At 31.3% G+C, this 24,255-nt stretch overlaps 1 protein-coding gene across 6 annotated transcripts in view; it reads right to left on the bottom strand.

Moving 5' to 3' along the window:
* Pds5b (PDS5 cohesin associated factor B) overlaps positions 1-24,255 on the bottom strand; it is a 195,783-nt gene that overhangs the window by 61,268 nt on the left and 110,260 nt on the right. For all 6 annotated transcript variants that reach the window (XM_026395124.2, XM_026395125.2, XM_026395128.2 and 3 more), the window contains exons 14-19: positions 21,521-21,602; positions 17,986-18,034; positions 15,475-15,614; positions 13,942-14,057; positions 10,425-10,530; positions 8,440-8,600 (exon numbers count right to left, since the gene is read on the bottom strand). In XM_026395124.2, the coding sequence (XP_026250909.1) occupies positions 8,440-8,600; positions 10,425-10,530; positions 13,942-14,057; positions 15,475-15,614; positions 17,986-18,034; positions 21,521-21,602 (654 nt within the window). The remainder of the gene's footprint in view (positions 1-8,439; positions 8,601-10,424; positions 10,531-13,941; positions 14,058-15,474; positions 15,615-17,985; positions 18,035-21,520; positions 21,603-24,255) is intronic.

The raw sequence follows: 24,255 nt of genomic DNA, 5'->3' as shown, positions 1-24,255 counted from the left end.
TTAAGGGATAGTAGACTTCCTAGACTACATTTTGCTTCTTTTAGATTTTTATCAACACTGAATTACTTCACATAATATAAAAATAAAGTTAAAATTTAAAAGAGCAACATCTTAAAAAATAAAATGAGCCAGGTGCAGTGGTACACATCTGTAATTCCAAGGAATCAGGGGCTGAGGCAAGAGGATTACAAGTTCAAACCAGCCTCACCAACTTAGCAAAACCCCAACTCAAAATTAAAATTTAAAAAAAGGACTGGGAATGTGGCTTGGCCTGGGTTAAATCCCTGGTGCCCCCAAAATAAATAAATAAATAAATATGAATGCAATGAGTGTCCATGTAATGGCTTAACTACCCCCAAAAAAGTATTATTCCAAGTAACTTTAAAGCACAGAAAGAAATTTAACTACAGATCTCTAATGTGATATACCCCACATACAAAGAGAACTACCTAACAAGTAAACAAACATTTTTAGGGATTAAATTGGTGGTGCTATTGCTATACTGAGACTGGTATGAATAGAATATGGGATAAAGCAAGAGTTAGTACATAACAGTTTTATCCTATGCCATTTTCACACGGGAAAAAGAAAAACAAACAAAATTGATGAGGTTCAGCAGAAAGCCTATAGTGTTAAATTTGAAATATAAGAATCAGGATAAACACACAGTGCATTTTACCTTTCAAAAAATTTTGCGAACTATGTCTTATGAATTTTCCCAGAACCATGTCATACATATTAGCAATTGGTGCCCATAGGACTCACTTTCTGATTTCTTAATGCTATTCCCATGAAAAGGAACCTGGGCTCCTTGGGAAAATAGCCAATTATACGTTCAGGCTAGACATGTACTAGACAGGCCTGGAATATCCTGTCATACCAAATAGTAAAGAAATTAGAAGAGACAGTAAAGAAATTATAAAGACTACTGGATTGTTCAAAGGGACCCAGGGCCCACTTGAATAAACTCCCAGGGTTATGACTAGAACAATGTGGGCATCAATCAACATGTTCATTGGAACTGACTGAAACACAAGTATCTGTAAATTCATGAGTTTAAAATGACACATTCTTTAAAAACCAACACTCTGGTCATCTTTGGAGAACATTAGTTTTTTAACACTATTAAATAAAAGACTAAAATATTTACCCTGCCTTTCCTAAACAAATGCAACACTGAAAATCAAAACATAGATTAGGAGTTCCTTTTTATGAAAGTATTCAACTATTTAATGAAGAGGGTAAGACAATGAGAATATCACCACTGGTTACCAAGCATCAATAGATATTTGCATCTGTTGATACTTAGTAACCAAACAATACCATAAACATTCCAGACATTAAACATTATTGTTCTGTGGTTAATTTAGTCAACCAAATTCTCCAGATAAGACCCAAGATGAATATAATTCAATAATATAAACATCAATATCTTTTCTCAGTAACAAAGAAAAAAATCATAAGATCACACAAGTAATAAACAACTGTATCTGGGATTTTTTTAAGTTGATTATGTGAAACTCTAACTGGGTACAATGTTTTGCATAATCATTTACAGAAAACAAAACAATGAACATAAGGAAGAAAAAATAATTTCATGAATTCTGAAGTACTCAGCAGACCTTAGAAGTAAATGGAAAGTAAATAAAGCAGCTACCTTCTCTTTTTCCTATTAGAAGAAATTCCTTATTCCTTAATTAGTTTTCTTTCCACAAATTAAAAAAATATTTTTCCTGATGATAATCATACATGTAGAAAACTCCAAAAAAGAAAACTGAAAAATACATTAAAAGCATGAAGAAAAATACCCCCAAATCCCAATATTCTGAAATAATATCCAACACTTTTTGGAACATGCTTTTTAAATTTCTCTAGATATATTATTAATGCATAAACATATTATCAAATAAATAAGAACATAAAATACACAATTTGGAAACATCTTTCACCTAACAATGTTGTATAGATGAATTTTGCTTAACATTAACCTTCTCATTGTCAGATACTGCTTGACAGCCAAATAGCTCTTTAGTATATAACTACACCAAAACTAATGTAACTAATATAACCAATCTTATACTGATGAACATTTAGAGTTAAACTCAACAATACCATAAATATTCCTGAGCTACCAGTTATTTACACAGTCTCTGAACTTTAAATCTATCCCCTTATAAACTGCTCTGAGACTCTGGAGATATAAATCCACATTTCCCAGACTACTTTGAGAGCTGGCTTCCTCCAAAGAGACATTAGAGCTTCTTTAGGCCTTCTGAGTAATAACTTTACTGCTCTCAGGCCCATAACACCTTGCAGGCAGGTGGGCAATACTGACACAGCTCCTCCACCTCTGAACACCATTTCTTCCCACACCAGCATAGCAGCTACTTACAGCAATTCTTACCTCTGGGCTATCAGTGCAATTTTTTGCTCTTTCATCCTCCACACACCTGTGTTAATTTATTTTTGTTTAAAATATCTAGTATAGTTTCTGTCTGTCTGAGAGGATTTTGACCCACATAATGATTATGTGGGTATCTTTTCAATTTATCTCCAGGATAAGTTCCTAAAAGTGAAACTGCAGAGCAAAGACTACATACATTTTACAACTGAATGCATTACCCACGTTACCAACCCAGAATGGCTGTATCAATACATATTCCCATTCCAGTAAGAACAACATCACTAGAATGATAGCTAAAGCTGGATATATAATTCAATTGTTTTTATTTGTATTTCCTTGTTTACAAACACATTTTCATGACTTGGAAGGCTGAAAGAATTTTTTGTTCTTCCATTTGCTAATATTCCACTGTGAGACTTGTTTGTTATTTCTTCATTAAGAGTTTTTATAAATTGGAGAAATTAAGCTTTTAAAAGTTATACATATTGAAAATAGTTTTCCAGCATATAACTTCAACATCGTTTTAAGATTTTGGCTTTTATCTGAATAGTAGTTCTTCCATACACAACACTAAAAAATAAGGGCAGAGAGCCCATTCAGTTCATTTTCGATACCCTCCACTAGGGGATCCATAAATATTTTTAATAAAAAAAATTTTTTAAATCCCATCCATTAATACTTGATTTATGACTTCATATTAGTGTCCCCTCCCCAAGAAACAAAAACTATAGAACCATATTAATATTTTAGTACTCATTTTGTGTATTTAAAATCTTAGATACATTAAGACTTTAGCTGGGATTCACTTGAATATATGTAAAAATCAAGGAAAACAGACTAGATTCGTTTTTCTTTTGAAAACAGCTTCCTAGTTATTTATTGGGCAACCTAATTTTTCCTGACCAATGTTATTTATAATATTAAATATTACACTCCTCATCTACCATTAAAGATTTGCAAATTTTTTGTACGCTTTACTATTAGGTTTTCTAATGCTTCACTCTATGTTTTCTAAATCGTGATATATAGTTAGTGATATATAAGAAAAGTTTTGGATTTTAACATATTTGTTTTGGCTACCCTGTTTCTAGTAGTTTTTCAGTTTATTCTCCTGGATTTTCCAAGAAAAACTATTAGTTTTGTTTTTGACTTTCCAATACTTGTTCCTCTTATTTTCTTATGCAATTACACTGGCTAACATTCAAAAACAATGTTAAATAATCACAGGGATGGTGTTGTTTCTTATCTTGTTCCTGATTTTATGGGAAATATTTCTAATGTTTTACTGTACTGCACTGTACTGGTTTGAGAAATATTCATTATGTTATATTTATTCCTATAAAAATAAATTCAATTAGTAGTAGACTGATTCTTATTTTTAAATCAGAAGCACTTTCAGCATCTATCAAAATGATTTATGGTATCCCCTTTTTCCTACTTATATAATAAATTATAAACATGAATATGAAGCTTAAAAATACCAATCCTCTTGGTATTCCTAGAATAAACAACATCTGGCCACAATATACTCTTATTTTACTACAGTAAAATTCTATTTTCTAAAATTTCGCTTACACAGAAATCATTACTAAGATTTGTCTTAGCTTTCTTTTAGGAAAATGTATTTCATTCAGTTTTAGCATCCATGCTTTAAAGAATTGAGTTCTTTTCTTTTTTTAATCCCATATTCTGAACAATTAAAAAGAATCAGAATTCCTGATTTCTCACAGATTTAAAATGAAATCAATCTCTCAATCTCTCTCTCCCTCCCCCCTCCTTTTCTTAGTGCTTTTATTAGGGAATAAATTTTCTCAATTTCTTTTATAATTATACTCTATTAGGTTTTTTCTTCCCCCTCTTAAGGCAATTTTACTTCTTAGCATTATCTTTTAAAATGAAAAAAAAAAAGATAATGCAGTTTTCCAAATGAATTTTCATAGCCATGTTTGAAAGTAAATATTCAAGAGTATTTATATGGGACATATAGAAATAAGAAGAAAATAAATGGCAAATTTAATGGCATACGCAAACAAATTCCAATGAGAAAGGCATACAAGTGGATAGAAGAAGTGATCTCATAATAAAAAAGGAAAATACATTTTCAGAGCCTTCTATACTTGAAGATGCTTTTCATTTGCCTTTACTTACACACAACTTAGGATGGCAAGGGAATTCTTTAGTTATATTCCTTTTTCTTCAAAACTCTCCAGGTGTTAAATTATTTGTTGAAAAGAATTCAGTCTCATTTCCTTTTGCTGTACATTATCTTTTTTCTTCTTTATGTCTCATTTCTGGGAACCCACTCCCATAATTCAGTAAATTGTACCAGGTTATTTTCTTAAAATACAAGTACCTGATCTCCAGATGAATTCTAAAAAGTTTATTATTACTATTATTGTTGTTGTTATTGCTATTTTCTTGAATATTTTCATTTCCCATTACTCAGCTTTCTTCTCCAGAAAAACCAATAATGGTTTTTCACTAACTGCAATTCATTCTCTTTAACTGCCTTCATTTTCTGACCATCTTCTCCATATTCTATACAACTTCCTCATGCCCCATTTTTTCTATATTGTTTATTCTATTCTATGCTAGTTATAAAATTATATAATGTAAACATATTTTAGTTCTTCTTAACCTTTGCTTCTTTCCTTTTATTATCTTATTTTTGTTCTCCCTCTTTTTTCCCCCAAATGACATTAGTTGTTTAACTTTCTTGGCAGTTTAAAGCAACTACAATTTTCTTTTTATCTTGAAAAACTCAATTTTCTAAATAGTATTTATTTCTCAACAATTTCATGAATTCCAAAATATTTACAAAGATTTTGTTAGCTAATTTGTATTCTGTTAATTATTTTGGGAGTAAGGAAATTGTTTCTGGCTATGACATTTTAAACGAAAGTGTCTCTCTGCAGACTAGACACTGAATACATCTTTTAAAATTTAACATCAAAGAGTAAGGACATAGGTCAGTGGTAGAGCACTTCCCTCACATGTGTGAGGTCCTGGGTTTGATTCCCAGTACCAGGAAAAATAAATTAATACTATACTCCTACTCCAGCTATAGTGACTTAATCAGCTAAGTAGCACAGGAGAGGAAGTCAGGACTATAAGTAGTGAAATCCTTGTCTCTTGTGTAATTTCTCCCCAAAATTCGTTAAAAAGGACAAGGAATCCCGGCAACTCAGCTGAAACAGAAGGAGGATGGCAAGTTCAAGGCCAGCCTCAGCAACTTAACACTCTCAGCAACTCAGTGAGAGACTGTCTCAAAATAAAAAATAAAAAGGTATAGCTGCAGGTGTAGCTCAGTGTTAAAGTGCTCCTGGGTTCAATCTCAGTACAAAAAAAAAAAATTGCCTTAAAAAGATGACAATCAGTTCCATTTGGAATATGGGCTATAAAAGGACTCTTAGTTTTCCTACTTTGGGGTGATTCAAACTCCTGAGAGAAAAGCTGAGTCAGAAGAGAACATCATAATTCACCATCCATTAAAGCACATAATTTTTAATATTTATATTTTAGTTATCAGCGGACACAACATCTTTGTTTTGTATGTGGTGCTGAGGATCGAACCCGGGCCGCACACATGCCAGGCGAGCGAGCTATCTCTTGAGCCACATTCCCAGCCCCAATAGTTCCCTTCTTATCGCACCTTGGATCATTATTTTTCCAACTAAGAACAATAGACTGCCTAAGAAAAAATTATTACAATGCCTCTCCTGTATTAATATTACAGGTGAAACCAGGTTTTCCTTATTTCTCTCAAAGCCTATCTCTACCTTATAGTCTCCCCTCTAAATTACCAAATAAGAAGATACCTACTATAAATGCCTTATATACCTGATTTAGGGATATGTATTATTTAATTTAGTCTAAATGGCATACCTGGTGCCAGTTCTTTGTGGTACATTCTATTTAATTATATTTTCCTCTGGTTCTTTTTAATTATTTTGGTCAATTCAAGAGAAGAAAATTTAATGAACATTCACATACTCATCATTTTTCCTCAACATTAACTACCAATTTAATAATTTAAAACACAAAATGTTCATATTTTATCTCCTGGAGGGCATATACAATAAATTACTGAGAATAGTGTATATACACAGCAAGTATTCAGTATCAGTTAATTCTCTTCATGAGAGACATTTCAAATATACTCAGCATATAAACCAAGTTATTTTAAGTGTTTCAATTCCATATTAAAGCAGCACATTTTAAAATGCCCTTGAGTATTTTAAAATGTCAACCTTTCAACCTTGTTCTTTTAGTTCTCTTAAAAATACATCAATGTTTTCTGTTTTGTTGGGGGTTTTTTTGTGAGCACTGGGGATTGATCCTAGAGGCACTTTACCACTGAGCTACATTCCTAGTCCGTTTTTTAAGATAGGATTCTGACTAAGTTGCTTAGGGCCTCACCAAGTTGCTGAGGTGGCCTCACACTTGCAGTTCTACTGCCTCAGCTTTCTGATTCACTGGGATTACAGGAGTGTGGCGCTGTTCCAAAGTCAAACAATGTTTCTTTAAAACACAAAGGATACTAGGAAAGACAATCTAGAATAAAGATAATATAAACCCCCAATGAATAAGTCAAATAAAACTTGTTCAAAGAATAAGAAAGGAAGCCCCAGACCCCCCACCGACAGAGTTGTGAATCTGTTGTAGAGCATTTGCCTAGCATGTATGAGGCACTGGGTTCGATTCTCAGCACTGAATATAAATAAATTAATAAAATAAAGGTCCATCAATATCTAAAAAGATATTTTTAAAAAAGGAACTGTACCATAATGGTTATGTTTTTGTAGGCATGGAGTCAACGAACATAAATGTAGTCATGCCCCTGCTCTTGTTAGTTATATGACCCAGAACCAATTGCCTCATTGAACAGTAGACTCCTCACTTGGAAGATTAGGATAATAATCATACTTCACTGAATTATTATAAAATTCATATGAGACAGTATATTATGTAGGTATTCCGTAAATGTACATACGATGATGGTAGTGGGGGTCAAACTCTGATCTCTGATCTGCCTACAAGAGCCACCATGCCATTCCACAGAAAAACTTACACTCTGAACTCACTTAGAAATTAATAAGGCAGTTCCAAACCATAAGATTTCTCCTTCTTACCACAAAGACTATTATTAGAAAATCTTGGTATATTTCAATTACTATTTAAATAATGCCTTTGTCCTATTTATCAGCAGTTTCTGAAAAGGAATAATAAAATTTATAACTCACTCTAAGAGCTACCTGCGCCAAAAGTCTTCATGAGGAAAAAGGCAATAGGCAATTCTTCTGCATGAAGAAGCATGCTATCCCAACCACAACTAACTAGAACAGTGGCTAAGCCAGAACTGATGAGGAAGAGGTAAAACCAACCACTGATGACTGTGGCAATATCAGGACCACCTGTCAAATCTTATCTCAAAAAACATGAGGCATATATAGAAAAATAAGAAGTAACACAGAAAAATTGAACACTTACTCTTTTGGGCTATTACAGAATCTTGAACAATGAAAACTATTATTAGCCCTTGAATAACAACTCAAATTCTACTTCTTAGAAATACTAGAATACAGAAAATATTATACTGCTATTAAGATGAGTATTTGATGCTTCCCTATATCCCTATGTCAAGTAAAACATAGCTTATGAAAATTTTGATCCAGTAGTACACTTAATCACAGAAGAAAATAAAGAGTCCTGCTGAAATTTCTCCCTCTACTTTAAATCAAGTGAATTGTTTATCCCATGCTATAATATGCCAGGGACAGACTTACTAAATAATTCTGTTCATCAAAATCTTTAAAGTAAAACTAATGCTTCATAAAGGAAGGTAAACATGCCACATCTTTTTCATTAATCTTCTAAAATATCAATCAGTGCTTTCTCCCAGGAAAGGATAATTTCCATTGAACAGCATAGAATAAGGTAACCTGACAATCTTTCCCCAAGATTTCCCAAAAAACTTTAAAAGATTCTAATTATTACTTCAGCAACAATGTACCCAAAACATAAGTTCAACTCACGATCTGATGTGTGGGAAATCCTCTTCAATTTTGCTTCCTGTGTTTTTGAAAATTTGTAGTGCAGCTTCTGCTACTTTTTCATCATCCATTTTCAGACAAGCCAGAAGTGATTCAAATGTTTCAGCAGAATGAAATGAGATAGGATGTGTAAATGAGAGGACCTAGAAAATGAGTCATAAATATCATGTGTAAGACCTTTTCATCCTTATAATGCAAATCCAAAATACTGAATATCAGATATAGTACAAATCAAGTCAATACAAAAATAATTATGCTAACAAGACTGAAAGCACTATAAATAAAATGATAAACATATTATATATAATAGAAATCTTCATGAAGTCTGCATTACATGTAAAAATAATTTCTTCTAAAATTAAATAGTATGTTAACATAATTCTAGTCAAAACTTGATTTTGATTACTGTGTATGATTATTTGGGTGTGGTGATGAGGGTAGGAAAAAAAGGGACATAAAAAAGAATCCGGTGAAGTATCTTTATTTCTAAATAAAGGAATTAAAAGAGAATAGCTAAGAACATTTTGAAAAAAGTAATTTAGGGAAAGGATAAAAACTCTGGTGATAGTAAAAGATACTATAAAGTAACAATAACCAAATCAACATAGTAATTACACAGAAAGAAGCATGAAACAGAAGTAAAGCAAAAAATAGATCCTAACATAAACTATATTAGATTATAAAGAAGGCACTGGGGGGAAAAAAAAGAAAATAATCCTGAGAAAACTGTGTAACTACAGGGATAAAATCAAATTTCATACACATGCGTGCGCGTACACACACACACACACACACACACACACACACATTGTATGTATATGTACACACAAAAAAATATATATATTCTTCTCCAAGCATTTTGAAAATTGATCATTCTTTTCAAACCAGTAATGCCCTCCTATTTTCCAAAAGATCTTAATAAATTCATCTTAAGTACTAATATTTATAAGAATAAAATTAGAAAAATCTAAATATCCAACAAGGAATAGTTATCACTGATACCCCTAATCTGATCACTGTCTAAAAAGAAAATGTTTGCTATTAAGTTTTACTACAAGCCAGGAACTGTGCTAAGAAATTCATGTACACAACTTAATTTAGTTGCCTGTGAGATATTGTTATTATCATTAAAGAGGAAACATACACAAGTAAATGTGCTCCAAAACACAGAGCTAGTAAACAGCTAAAATTCAGATCTGCTTTTTGACATTCATAAACATATTATTTTAAAAAAACACTACAAAAATGCTTATACTTTATGAAAAGATACAACATTCAATATTTGATCTAATTTCAACTATATAAATTGCATTTTTTTAAAAAAGTGAAAGGAAACAAAAAACATAAATGTTTATGTATGAAGGGCTTATGAATATTTCCTTTAGAATTTTATGTTTTTAGCCATGAACTGATACTGATATAATCAGTAAAAGTCAGCAGTATATTTTATCTAACAAAATAAGAAATGCAATAGAGTTTTAGGAAGAATTTGGTTCATTCTACAAAACGATTAGCACCTGGCTTTGCTTACTAATGATATCTTAAATTATACTCCTTATTTTAATGTATTAATACTGAGGTAGATAATAGAATTTAAACCTAAAAACATTCAATTACAAATTAGAGGGGCTGGGGATGTGGCTCAAGCGGTAGCGCGCTCGCCTGGCATGCGTGCGGCCCGGGTTCGATCCTCAGCACCACATACCAACAAAGATGTTGTGTCCGCCAATAACTAAAAAATAAATATTAAAAATTCTCTCTATATATCTCTCTCTCTCCTCTCTCACTCTCTCTTTAAAAAAAAAAAAAACAAATTAGAATATGCAAATTCTAAATTATCTAAAACAAACAGAAAATTTTATCTTACATAATATAAACTTTAGAGGCAAACCTCAATAACAAGTAATATAAGCTACATATGTTTAACATTTATCTGATTAGGCACTTGATTTAAAAAAAATATTTACCTTAAGCAGTTCCAAACCTGCCCTGATGGCTTGATCAGTAGGAACACCCTCATCTTCATCATCTGCTGTTCCATCTATTGATTTGTTCACTTGCTTAATAAGAGCACTAAAGTATAAAAAAACCACAAGTCATTCACTAGCAATATCTAAGAAAACTTCCTCAGTATTATATATACATGTGCCCCATACAAACTTGTTAGAGTGGTTTTTCAAACACTGTTGTAAAACAATCAACTATTTGAGCTGCTGCTTTTCAAAGAGCTTCTCTGCAGGGCGTGATGGTACACACCTATAATCCCAACTACTTGGGAGGACTGCAAGTTCAAGGACAACCTGGGAAGTTTATCAAGACCCTTCCTGTCTCAAAATGAAAAACTAAAAAGGCTGGAGATGTAGAACATTCAATGGTAAAACACCCTTCAGTTTAATCCTAATACACCCCCACTGCTGCAAAGTAGAAAAAAAAAATGTTATTTTCCATATCATTCAAATGAGGTCCAAATGTTAATATTACTTGATTTGCTCCTTTAATAATTATCTAAAATTATTAATCCAAATATACTAAAATAAAATAAAAGGCAACATCAAGCACTTAGATACAGTGTGTTAAGCACAGTTGTTAAGAGCCAAAAAGCACAGGCCTCCTACTAAAAGGTATAAAAATATCTATGTAACAGATACAATAAAACCTCACAAGAACGTTAAAAAAAAAAAAGAGCTGCTATAGATCAAAAGGAAAACCTAAAAACAGGCCTATGTTACTTCAAAATAAACACGTAATGGACAATTACCTAAAATAATCAATCACAACTGATGGATATTTGTTCTTTCAACAAAATCAAGTAACAAAATGCCAGATCAAATAACACAAAAAACAAATAAAATAAGATTTAATTATTCAGTGTTCCATATTTACCAGATAAATGTTTCTTCAAAAATACCATATACTCAAATTTAATATCAAGTTAGGAGTCAAGTGTATCTATCACCCTTATAGGGATCTCTTAAATTTATCTTTTAAGAGTATGTTCCTGAGGGTGTTTTCTTTTTCATCATTTTCCCTAATTATTCTATTTTCATTATCTTTACTCCAAATAAAAATTTTCAATCTAATTTTTTTCCATATTTTTAATAGCAAGCTCTCATGTACCTTTAAAAAAAAAGGTTGGATCTCTATGTCTACCTTGTACAAAAATAATTTCAAGACTAATTATAGATTTTAATGTAAAAAGCAGAACTAGCTAATATGATATCAAAGGCCAAAAGAAAGCAAATAACTTAATATATAACTTAATATTTATTAATGTCAAACACATGTTTAAAAGGCAAACTGAGTTTAGCCTTTTAAAAATATTCTTCTAGTCAATTAGAAAAAAAAAAAAATTCTCTGAGGCCCTCATAGGAAAAATAACAGGCTTTCCTCAAAGAGATGCAATTAGCCAAGAAATATTTAGGAAAAAGAATTTCAGTCTTATTAAAAAATATTCAACTTTAAAAATGCAGAAACTAAAAAGATTAGTTAACACTGTCAGAGTTGGATGAAATGAGTGCTAGCTGACTACTAGATAGAACTGAAAGCAGATTCTTTCATGAGGCTACTGTACAGTGTGGTGGGCTCTGTAGCAACTTTCTTAATTTAATATAATGCCTTTCTAATTCACTGTTCCTTCTCTATAAAATGGTAATAATAATAGTTCCTATAATAATATTTTTTATTCTTTTAAAGTTACATATCATTTATTTAACTTTACGAATGGTTCGTATTCATAAAATTAAATAAATAAGTTATAACTTGAAAACATTTTTAGAGTCCTCCCAGTCACATTACCAGTACTAATTACTGTTAGTGTTTATGTTCTAACATATCTTCTGGATCAGTAGGATCTGATTGCTAAAGGCAAAGATTTATTTACTCTATTATCTGGACTTAAAATCTTATATTTCTGTCTACTTGTCTTTATTTCCTATATGAAATAAGATGATAATATCTAGGTTGCTATTTTAAAACCTCCTGCAAATAAAGTTCTTTTCTTTTTATCCCACTACCATAGGAGACAACCACAATATTGTTGTAGCAATCTCTCTTCTACTCCTCTCCTCCGATCATACATCTCAATGAACTGTGGTTCTCAAAAATCAAATAATGGGGCTGGGGATGTGGCTCAAGCGGTAGCGCGCTCGCCTGGCATGCGTGCGGCCCGGGTTCGATCCTCAGCACCGCATACCAACAAAGATGTTGTGTCCGCCGAGAACTAAAAAATAAGTATTAAAAAAAAAAAAATCAAATAATGAAGTACAACTCTAAAGGTCAACCTTAATGGCCTTCCACAATCTGATCCAAATCTACTTTTCAAGGATCAACTCTCCATATTATAATTCAAATATATGACATCATTTTCTAAATATCCCTTTTCTTTCTTATCCAGTTAGCTTGATATGTTAATCTCAGTGCCTACAATACTCTTTCTCTCATCTCTGAAAAAACAAAATATTACCCATTCTTCTCTTTTAGGTAAAGTATTACCTCTTAGGGATATCCAAAAGGATTCATAGAATACAAGATGACAAGTCATTAGTATTATTTTAATTTTAATATATAATCCCAAAGGGCACCAGAGATGAATAATAAGTCAGTATGCTATATTTTTAAAAGCACTTTTTCCCAGAGTTTTCCATAAAATATTTTTAAATATTTTAAGGAAAAGTCCAGGAGATGGGGGGAAGTTCTGCCAACATTTCACAAAAGGGAATACAAATGTCACAGATGGTATCAAACCTGAAACACTTTTCTTTGGGGGGAGGGGGGCACCAACCATGAATTAAACCTAGAGGCACTTAACTGCTGAGCAACATCCCCAGTACCATTCTTTTTTCTTTTTCTTTTTCTTTTTTTTTTTTTTTTTTTTTTTGAGGCAGGGTCTTGCTAAATTGCTTAGGGCCTTACTAAGTTGCTGAGGCTGTCTCTGAACTTGCAACCCTCCTATCTGAGCGACCAGAGCTGCTGGGATTACAGGCATGCACCACTCCACCTGGATCAAAGTTGAAACTTTAAATAAGAGTTGTTTAAAGAAACACTTTCAGTTCTCATATATTTGTGAAAATACATCAAATGTTCCTTCAAAACAAATTCATCTAGTTTTCCTTTCCTGAGGTTATAACTAAAATGTAAGCTACCTAACTTATCTATGCAAGTTAACAAAAGAGGCACTCCTGGTATATTATTAACACATAATACTAGACTTGGATTGACAATTTCTCATATAAGTTGAACCAATGCATAAAACTAAAATTAAAAAGAAGAAAAACTAAATAAATATATACACAGATGAGTGCACATATGTGTATATATAAATTCAGAAATGTGTGTGTGTGTATATACACAGGAGCAAATTTACATAAGTATACATAAATGAGTAACTAGTTTGATGCCTTGCACATAGCAGTACCCAATAGTCACTGACCTCCTAAATGCATGGGTGAATAGTAATGAAAACTTAATATTTTTATATACAAATACCTGATAGATTCAGTATCTATGTGCACAGGTGCTATCCTCTCCAAGAGAAACTTGATCATTTCCAGGAAAGGATTTGTAGGCTGTTTAGGGTTGCCCAACTTCTTAGTTATTTCACGCTGTAATGCAGATTTTTTAAATATCACAAAAATATGTTTAAAAAAATCACTACATTATAATATTAAGATACTACATTAAAACCATGTAGTACTGATGCTGCAATAAACAAATCAATAAGAATGGAATAAGTCAAAAAAAATTTTTAAAACTAGTTTAAGAATTAAGTGTATGAGGAAGGTAACATTTCAAGTAAATAGGAAAAGGGTAAATTATTCAATATAACATTTTGAAATAATTGGAGATAAATTTGAAACAAAACAAAGATTTCTATATCATGTCTTTCACAAAAAAAAAAAAAAGCTTAAAAGGATAAAAATATAAAATAAAACCAAGGATCCAGTAGACACACAAACTTTAGCAACCTTATCAGAGAAACTACTGACTCCTGGACCTCACTCTGAAAATTCTAATTAATTAATCTGGGGTAGAAGAACCAAGAATCATCTTTCTCTAAAAAGCAGCTCAGAAGATACATGAATAACAGATTAAGAAACACTGACATTAGTAAATATTTTCACTGACTTGCAATAGAATAGGATTTTGTGATCGGGACACCAAAAGCAAAAACCTCATGACCCAGCTAGATAAAAATAAAAATTATGATACGTAAAGATCATCATAAATCAAAGGGCAAACTACAACTGACATAAAATTGTTCATATCTTAACAGACAATGCCATTATGACAAACTAACAAATCAATAAGATAAATACCATTCTATAAAAAATAGGCAAAATGATAAACATGCAATTCACAAAAGCAGCATGAATAGATAAGAAACTCATGGAAAAAAGATGATTAGATGACTAGCAACCAACAAATACAAATTCTACCAAAATAAGTAAGTTTTTGTTGGTTTTTATTTGAATTTTGTTTCTAGTGGTGATACTGGCCAACATTATGAAAGAGAAAATAGCCACTCTCACCACTGGCAGTTAGTAAAAACTAACCAGTTGGGGAAGCAATGTACCAATACATATTGAAGATTTTAAAAAATGGACCTTTAAACCATGCAATTATATTCCTAAGAATGTATAATAAAGGATCAAGAATGTGCAGAAATGTTATACAGTTCTTTGCATTAATCAACAAGTGGGGGAAAATCTAAATGTACAAAAAAGTAGACTATTCAGTAAAGCGTGGCATATGTATTCAGTGGTATGCTATATAGCTATTTAATATAATACTATAAATGACTAATTAAGTAAAATATTTAACACTGTTTGTAATATCATTTCATTTTGGAATACACACCATAACATTAACAATTATCTATATGGAGGGATTATAGTTTATTTGTATTGTTACTTATATTACGGTTTCTAAATTTCATATAATAAATGAAAATTACTTTTTAAGGCAGGGAGACAAAAACTATTTGGGTGTTTTTCAGACATTATTTCTTTCTCTCCTTACCACACAACCTTCAGCCTGTTTGCAGGAGCATGTTGGACTAACAAGTACTTCTAACTGTTTTCTTATTTTCTCATCATCTTCTAACACTTGTGTGAATTTCTTCATGAAATCCTGAGCCTTACCAGGATCTGGCAAATTTCCTTGAAATAAATTAAAATTTAATTAAAATACATTTTTAAATTGCTCAAAATAATTTAAAAAATCAGTACTTCTCATTTTTTATTATTTTGATTAATAATCCTTATCTACATGTTCAGGTTAGTTCAATAAAATAAATTGTGAAGTAACATCAATAATCAATTTTCACAAATAAAATCTGCTTTCTAGAAATATAAAACAGGGTCACTATGAAGAGATATCTATGCAGGAAATGACTGCACTGGCTATTTCTAAATAACTTCTTATAGCATTTAAAGATATCAAGATCAACCTTAATAATGCCCATTTCATTATTAGTGTTCCCTCAAGCTTGTGGCACATGTTGTTCTCTTGAAGTTCAGAGCAAAAGATAAATCACCAAGTTTTATCTTTAAGGAACTATTTTCTTATATTTCCATGTTTATTATTATGCCAATCCAGAGAAAATCCATATATACATGCTTGCTATCTGGAACTGACATATACTAAGTAAGCTGTTTCCAGTTTTACTGTTGGATATGTCATTACTGTATGAGAAGAGATTAAGTCTTTGTACGAGACTTCATTTTACTCTAATGGGTCCTGTGAATCAAAAAACCTAAGAGAACTAATAAAATGTTGATCCTAGTCTGGTGTTCCCACCCCACCCCGGCTATTTAACTGCTATAAAGAACTAGACTAGAACAGAAATTACAAAACTTTGGATAGAAAAAAGTAGTAGAAATTCAAATGAATCTTAAAGTATGAATATAGTAAGTTCAATCTTCAAGTTCCCACAGTTCTGAAAATGTATATTAAGTCTTAACAAGAATAACTGAATCACTAAATGCGGAAAGAATATATTAATAAATTAATCCAACTAAACACTTGCTATATGATCTTTTCATGTTTTCTATATGAGAAAAAAAAATTCATTGCAAAGAAAGGGCTCCATATGTTAGTACAACAGATAAAACAACAGTACATATAGAAGACAAACTAAATGTTTGCGTAAGTTGTAAGCAATAAGCTTCAGCATACAATAAGCACCTGAAGGAAAGCTGGAAAACTGTTAGTGTAGCACTTTACAAACTGATCCAAACATCACTAGCAATTCACTGGAGTTTAATGGTATTATGGAAAAGGCAGTATTGTTTTTAAATAGTTTTGGAAAATGTCATTTTACAGCCCCTTCCTAACAGGCATCATATTAAAGGGTATAAGAAGACCTATTTATTAAAGAGGAGAGGTACAAAGGGGGAAGAGATGAAAGACTGAGGACAACAGAGAGAAAACAAAACAAAACCAAAAAAACTTTAAATTCAACATTATACAAATATATCGACCTTGCAACCCCTTCTTTGTCACAATACCCTTAACCACCTATAGGATACTAGCTTTCCTCAAACAAAAAGTGAAAAATACTACCTTGCTTGAAGAAAATGGACAGAGGGGAAAAAACAGAAAGAATATAGGGGATCATCTTCTTAAGAGGATACTAGCCAGAACCAAACTACTGAGAAAATAGTGATGATTAAAAAAAAAAAAAAAAAAAAAGCAGCATAAAACTACTTACTGTAGCACATTATCAAAAAAGACTGAAAACTAGTTTTATCTACCCAGATCTGAATTATATTTTGGTCTTAAAAGATCTATTCACACTAAAACTCCAATCAAGTAACCTAAAACCCAGTGAATTAAGTTACTGCACTCTTCAATGTCTTCGCATTACTTCCATACACGTTTTGCAATAGTCAGCATCTCAGATCCATCTTAAGATCTTTTCATTATCATCAAGTGGAAGTTCAGTAGACTCATTCTGCCAGGTATTCCTGATTACCTCTATGATTAATACATCTGCTATACACAATAATATCAAGGTGGGAGGAAAAGGAAATGACCACAAACATAGTTATTTCCCTACTCTTGCAAGAAATAAAGATGTGCTACACATACTGTTCAATGCAATTAAATAACATTTATTGAGCATCACTTAAATCAAATAAATATTTTTTTCAAAAGAAAATGTTAATGTAGTCCTTGGATATATTCAATTTTCACTCAGTGTGAAATCAGCTTCTTAAAATTCACATTTTATGAAGAGCAACCAACACCAAAGCACTAAAGTAAGCTCATATAATGATTTAAGTGAATTCTCAGAAATAAATTTATGCAATAAATCCTTTCTCCAACTCAAGTTTTTACAAAAGAAAATCTGAAATTCTACATCATATGCCAAGTAAAAATCAGAAAAAAAGTAAAGCTGAGTTGCTTATTGAATATCAAGTAAAAATGCATTAATTATTTGCTATATTTTCAAAGCCTAAAATGAAACAAATTATAAGAATTATTTTGATTAAATCTTAAATTTTATATAGATTTAAAATCACTTACTTGTAATAACCATCACTTTTGAAAATATGGCCTTGACACTGGCATCTGTCTGTAAATCACACACACAAAAAAAATCAAAATTAAAATTTCCTGACAAGAATCTACATTATATTCCTCAAAAAATTAGGTACGCATAACTTAGTAATTCTCCAGTTCCATGCCCTTACCACAACTATATCCTTTTTTTTTGGGGGGGGGGGAGACATACTGGGGACTGAATACAAAGGAGCTTTACCATCTATCAACAAGCTCCATCTCCAGCTTATTTTATTTTGAGACAGGAGGACACTAAGTTGCTGATACTAGCCTTGAACTTGCAATCCTCCAAGTCACTGGGATTAAGGTGTACACCACCATTTCCAGACTACTGTAAATATTCCCGAGGTATTTTTTAAACCTAAATGTATTAGATAGGAGGTAGAAGTGAACACATTTTTCACTCTCATCACCTCTTACCTCACCCTGTTTTGTTAGTTCTCAATTAAAAAACTGACTGCTACATAACAGACTGCTACATAACATTTTTTGGACAGGTAGATATTTTGCAGTTTTAGAGCTGAAAGAATGGGGTAAGTTTTGGAAGGAAAATAAAATATTAAAAACTTGTTAGTTTTCAAGTTTTTAGCCCTATCTCAAATTAAAAGTTGACACATGTATAAATTTCAACCGACTTGAGGTTTCTCAGGCATAGTAATAAATCTTATGGCAAAGATCTTAATGGAAAAAGACATTTAAAAAGCTGTTTCTAAGATTTCTAGATATGGGTTTTAACAGGGAGGTGTAATTTCACTGAATAAATGTGCTTACCACATTGTACTACACATACATTCATGTATTATTTCATGTGAATTCACATATATAAAAGATAAAAAGATTTATTGTATATATCTTCAAGTGTCATATTTTTTAATATTTATTTTTTAGTTGTAGTCTGACACAATACCTTTATTTTATTTATTTATTTTTATGTGGTCCTGAGGATTGAACCCAGGGCCTCGCATGTGGTAGGCAAGCGCTCTACCGCTGAGCCAAAACCCCAGTCCAGACAGTGTCATATTTTATAAAACCAAAAACATGTCATTGAGAAACTGTGTTTAAAAATACTAAGCTACATAAATATTGGGTTAAAGTCAATAAAATAAATAAACCATCCCTATTGAAGGAGCTGTTTAAAAGGAAATGAGAGACAAAGCATAATAAAGTATAAGAATTAACTCCCAAATACTTGAAATTTGGAATACTAAACAGCAATACTTTAAGAAACATACAATTTTTGTTGTTTCATTTACTGATGAAAGAGATTGTGCTGGGCTTTCAAGAAGTTGATTCACATGAAAAGAAACTGCACCAACAAAAGTGCAATACTGAAATTAAAAAGTCACTTTTGAGGAGCTGGGGTTATGGCTCAGTGGTAGAGCACCTGCATAGCATGTGTGAGGCACTGGGTTCAATTCTCAGCACTGCATATAAATAAATGAACAAAATAAAGGCCCATCAATGTCTAAAAAAACATTTTTTTTCAAAAGTCACTTTTGAATAATTAATTCAGTTCATCGAAGTAGAGGGGCTATGTTGCTGAGCCAAAAATGAAAAACTGGCTTACTCAAATCAAATAATAAAGAAAGCAAAAAAAAAAAAAAAAAAAAAAAAAAACACATAAACCAACTGTTAAGTCTTCCTGGTAAGATATGAGGAAATATAAATACCCAAAAGTTAAGCATATCTTTGAATTTTTTCTAACTTTAAATCACTTATGTCTATTATAAATCTTAGTATAAACAAACAGAGAGCAACTACTAATTCTTCTCAACACAACTCTATTGTAGAGTACTATCCTCCTCCATTTTGTTTCTTCTTCAATCCTACCACATATTACTGACAATTCCTACTTGATAATTATTATAAGACAAGCAAAAACAAAATTACACAAAGTAGAAAGAAACTAAGCATTGCAAATGAACTGAGATTTTTATTTTATGATTCCATATATGACTGAGTAAAAACGTCATGGGATCCTTTCAAGTTTTTATCAAGAGGCAAGATAAAGAAGTTCTACTAAAGAAGTAAAAGCTGAAAGACTCAAGTCAAAGCAAAGTTGTACTTGATTAAAAATCATCTCACATATCCTGAGCAACATGATATGAATGTGCTATACATGATCTACATATTTAGCATACTACCTGGTTATTATGATTTCAATGATACTCCAAGTCAAGAATTCTATACACATAAATATAAGAACATCTCTTATTTTTATGTAACACTGTTGCATGTTTGGCCAGAGGAAATAAATTAATACTGCTCAAAGTAACAGCACTTAATGCCCAGATTACTCACTGAAACACAATGACTTACTGCATAATAATACTCAACAAAACACATGCCTATTGACTGAAATACACTAATTTAGGGTTCAGAAAAAGAAAACAGAAAAATCACTGAATTGTTTTTTTAAGTCATTTATCATAAGGGAAAACACATATTCCAACAGGTTCAATACACTCAACAATCATAGAAAACAGGTTATATATATTCCATAAAACATAAAGAGTTTATTGTTAGCTTACAAAACGAAAATACCTCTCAGACATAAGCTTCAATTAGGCAAACAAATGGTATAATATCTTTGAAATCTTCAAATCATACTTAAAGATTAAAAAAAAAAGTTAGAGAATCACTACAAATCTCTAAAACAACTGCTGTTAATTTATGGATTTTTTAAAGCAATTAGTCAAATTATGCCCAGAGAAATTGGAAGCTTTCTCCTTTTAGATAAAACTATACTGCTTTACTGACTGTCCTACAAATACGAGGTTTGTGTGATGAAAGGGTCTGAAGAGATCATTGTGGACTAAAGAAGAAATAAAAGATAATACTGTTGTTTTCCCTCAATGCAATTTAAAATAAGCAGGTACAATTTAAAATAAGCAGGTACAATAATGCAATATGTTTTGGATGAATTATAACATTTATAGGCCTACCTAATACTGAAATCATTCTAAATACCCAAAAAGAAAATGATACTTTACTAGATGAATATTATCATTTGACTATAATTAGATGTTCAAGCAACACATTAAAATCACCATAATATTAACTGGAAGAGAAAATACAAAGATACTGTACTATAATTACCTGATTATAAAAACTTTCTAAAATCCTAAGAGTATACAAAGATGTGGAGAGTATTCGTGTGGCAAAATAAAAGTGTAATTTTATTCTATTTTTTAAGCTTTCAATAACACTGAGTTATTGTTTATTTCTTTATTTTTAAAGATACCAAAAAACTTTTGAATGCACAGAAGTACATTCTCTTTTCTGATGGCTATCACCTTTTGCAGATTTAGTAAACTCTTAAAATTTTTCTATGTAATAAGTTTCTTAAAAATTACAGCTAAGTTAGGAATCTTAAGTTCTATCTTTAGTCAGAACTCTTCCACAGTTAATACAAAGCAGCAATGGTAAACAGCAATTAAAATGTGTGTGTTTTACAAAACAACATCAAAAGAAATTTTTCCTTTAAAATTTAGCTTACTTTAGGTTGCTTAATTAAGTCAAGCAAATCCTTTACTTGATGTCGGAGCAGATTTTGACATTTCCACATTTCATTCAATGCTCTAAAAAACACAAACATATAAAATAGGTTAAAAAAAATCTTTCCAGAATTGTCTAAGTACATAACTATTAAAAAGGGTTCAAATTACCAAAGATGACATAGGAAAATTCACAGGACTTAGTAATTGATGATGGGGGGGGGGACAGTCAAATATAACAATAAAAAAAAACAGGATCAAAAGAAGAAATTCACAGTGGTTGTGTTTTGCCTTGTCTAAAAGTAAGCTGTATTTACCGTTAATAAGAGCACTTTTGTAGGCTAAGGGTATAAATTGGAGAAATTGTAAATTTAATAAATAAAGGAAAAAATGAAGAAGATCCTGCGGAAGGTGGAATAAAATAGAATCCATGACAGAAACAGAAAAGAGGTATAGTTATGAAAAAAAATGGGGATTTTTTTCCTAAAACAGGTATTGTATTACATTTAAGCTGACAGGAATTATTTATGCTAAAAGTCAATATTCTTTCAATTTGGCAAAAATCCTGATATCTTCCTAATAAATGTCTTTTTCTTGGGCAGAAATTTAAATCAAAAAAGAACTTAGGTAATTAAAAAAGATATATAAATCAAAGAACAACTAGTGTTAACAATATATTAAGTTATAGAATATCAGAGCCACACATTTTAAAATTTTAAAAAGAAATTTAAAAAATATTTTTCATTGGTTTATTTTCAATTATCTATACTTCATTAACCTCTGTGACCATACACACAAAGCACTGCCAAGTAAGTAATAAAAACAGAAGCATATAAAACATCTCTTTTTCCTTTGATGGAAAGAAGATTGCTTAATTTTCCATTCTCTCCTTTAAAATGTTTTAAAATGCCTTTGGATTTCTTAAAGGCAATAACTAGTTTGAATCTGGAAACTTAAATTTCTGTACAGCAGTCACTTTAAAATTATACTTGCGGGGTGAGGTGACCCACACCTGTAATCTCAGCAGCTTGGGAGGCTAAAACAAGAGGATCTTTAGTTCAAAGCTAGCCTCAGTAAAAAAGTAAGGCACTAAGCAACTCAGTGAGACCTTGTCTGTAAATAAAATACAAAATGGGGCTGGGGATGTGGCTCAGTGATTGAGTGCCGCAAAGTTCAATCTCTGATACAAAAAAAAGACACTCACAAAACAACAGTATTAGGGCATTTTCAATTTAGAATGTGAAATTTAAACAGTTATACTTTATTATTATTTTCAAGTTATTAAAATTTCAGGAAGTTTCATTGGCATAATTTATTAATATAAACACTGAAAGCAAAATGTCCATTCTCCAGAAGACTATAAAAACCTAAAAACTATATGTTACATAATTAAAATATAACTTTTAAGGAAGCAGGGTAGTTGTCTGTGAAATTACTTCTGAAATCCAAAGTCAATGCATTCTCTTTCATATTACTAATCATAACTTACAATTTCTGAAAGACCTGGATGTTGAGACTTGCTTTTACTTAAAACAAAGAGGAAATTATTTAATCTACTGTAGTTATTAAAGATGAAATCTCAAACAATTCTAAAGCCCACCATAAGCTACAACAATAGTTGAAATTTAAAAGTGACCATCATTGTCTAAGAACTCATATAAAACACATTTAGCTTACTGTCCTCTCAAGTATTTTTATACAATCATTAAGCAGCAATTTGTTCTTGTTTACTGCCTATCTAAATAGCCTTTCTTCTGGTGGGGGAAAAACGCTATACTAAGAGAAGCAATATTACAATAAGAAGAGAAATATCCATTTATTTATTCATAGTCTAAATTCTAGTTCTGTCACTTTAATGTGAAAACTCTGGCTAGAACCCGGATACTCTTTTATTATGCAGCATTTTAAACAGTCAATTCTCTTTCAGATGTTCCTGTTAACCATACCAAAAGTTCTAAATCTTCGGCTTCCAACTGGGCAAGTCACCCTTCAGACTCTGTCTAGATGAGAACCAACTAAATGAAAAAGATCACAACTAAGACATGTGATACTAACCTCTACTCTCATAATGAAAAAAAGTTCTAGGAAACATGTTGGAGGTGGAAATACACACCATTATCAGATGGTACTTAAGCTTGCCTCTTTTTCAATAATCAAGATATTTCATTTGCTCAGGATTATCCAAAAATTGGTTCATGTCAAAAGTCTTACATTTAGGAAATATCTTGTCTTCCCCAAAAGAAAACAGTCACAGAATAAAATATATGCTTCTTTCAACAATAAGAAAGAATCCTTACCAAACAAGTTCTCACCAGGAACCTGCCTACCAAGGAGCTATTTTAAAGCCCTTTCCAGACTAAAGAAGGTCATACATTTAAACACCTTCTGGGCTAGAATGGTAATTTAAATGATAAAGACAGGTGTTACAATACACAAGTGGTAAGAACTATGATAATATTAGAACATTAACAGTCCATAAAGCTATGAAAAGATCAGTGTTATCAATATTCAGGAAAATTAAAGATAAATATTCAAAAAACTAGCAAAAATTTAAGATGTCTGATAATATACAGGAGAATGTAGAAATTCAGAAACCACTGGTAGAATTATAAAGTAGTATCAATTCAATACTAGCTTATAATGATGAAAATAAACATACTCAGCAATTCTACTCCTAGCTATACACTAGTGATTCCAAACTGACTGTCCATTAGAATTTCCTGAATGTTTTTCTGAA

Source organism: Urocitellus parryii, chromosome 2 (genome assembly GCF_045843805.1).
Source record: "Urocitellus parryii isolate mUroPar1 chromosome 2, mUroPar1.hap1, whole genome shotgun sequence".
NCBI lineage: Eukaryota > Metazoa > Chordata > Mammalia > Rodentia > Sciuridae > Urocitellus > Urocitellus parryii.
The sequence above is the reverse complement of the archived record's forward strand: the minus strand, read 5'-3'. Positions and strand labels throughout refer to the sequence as shown.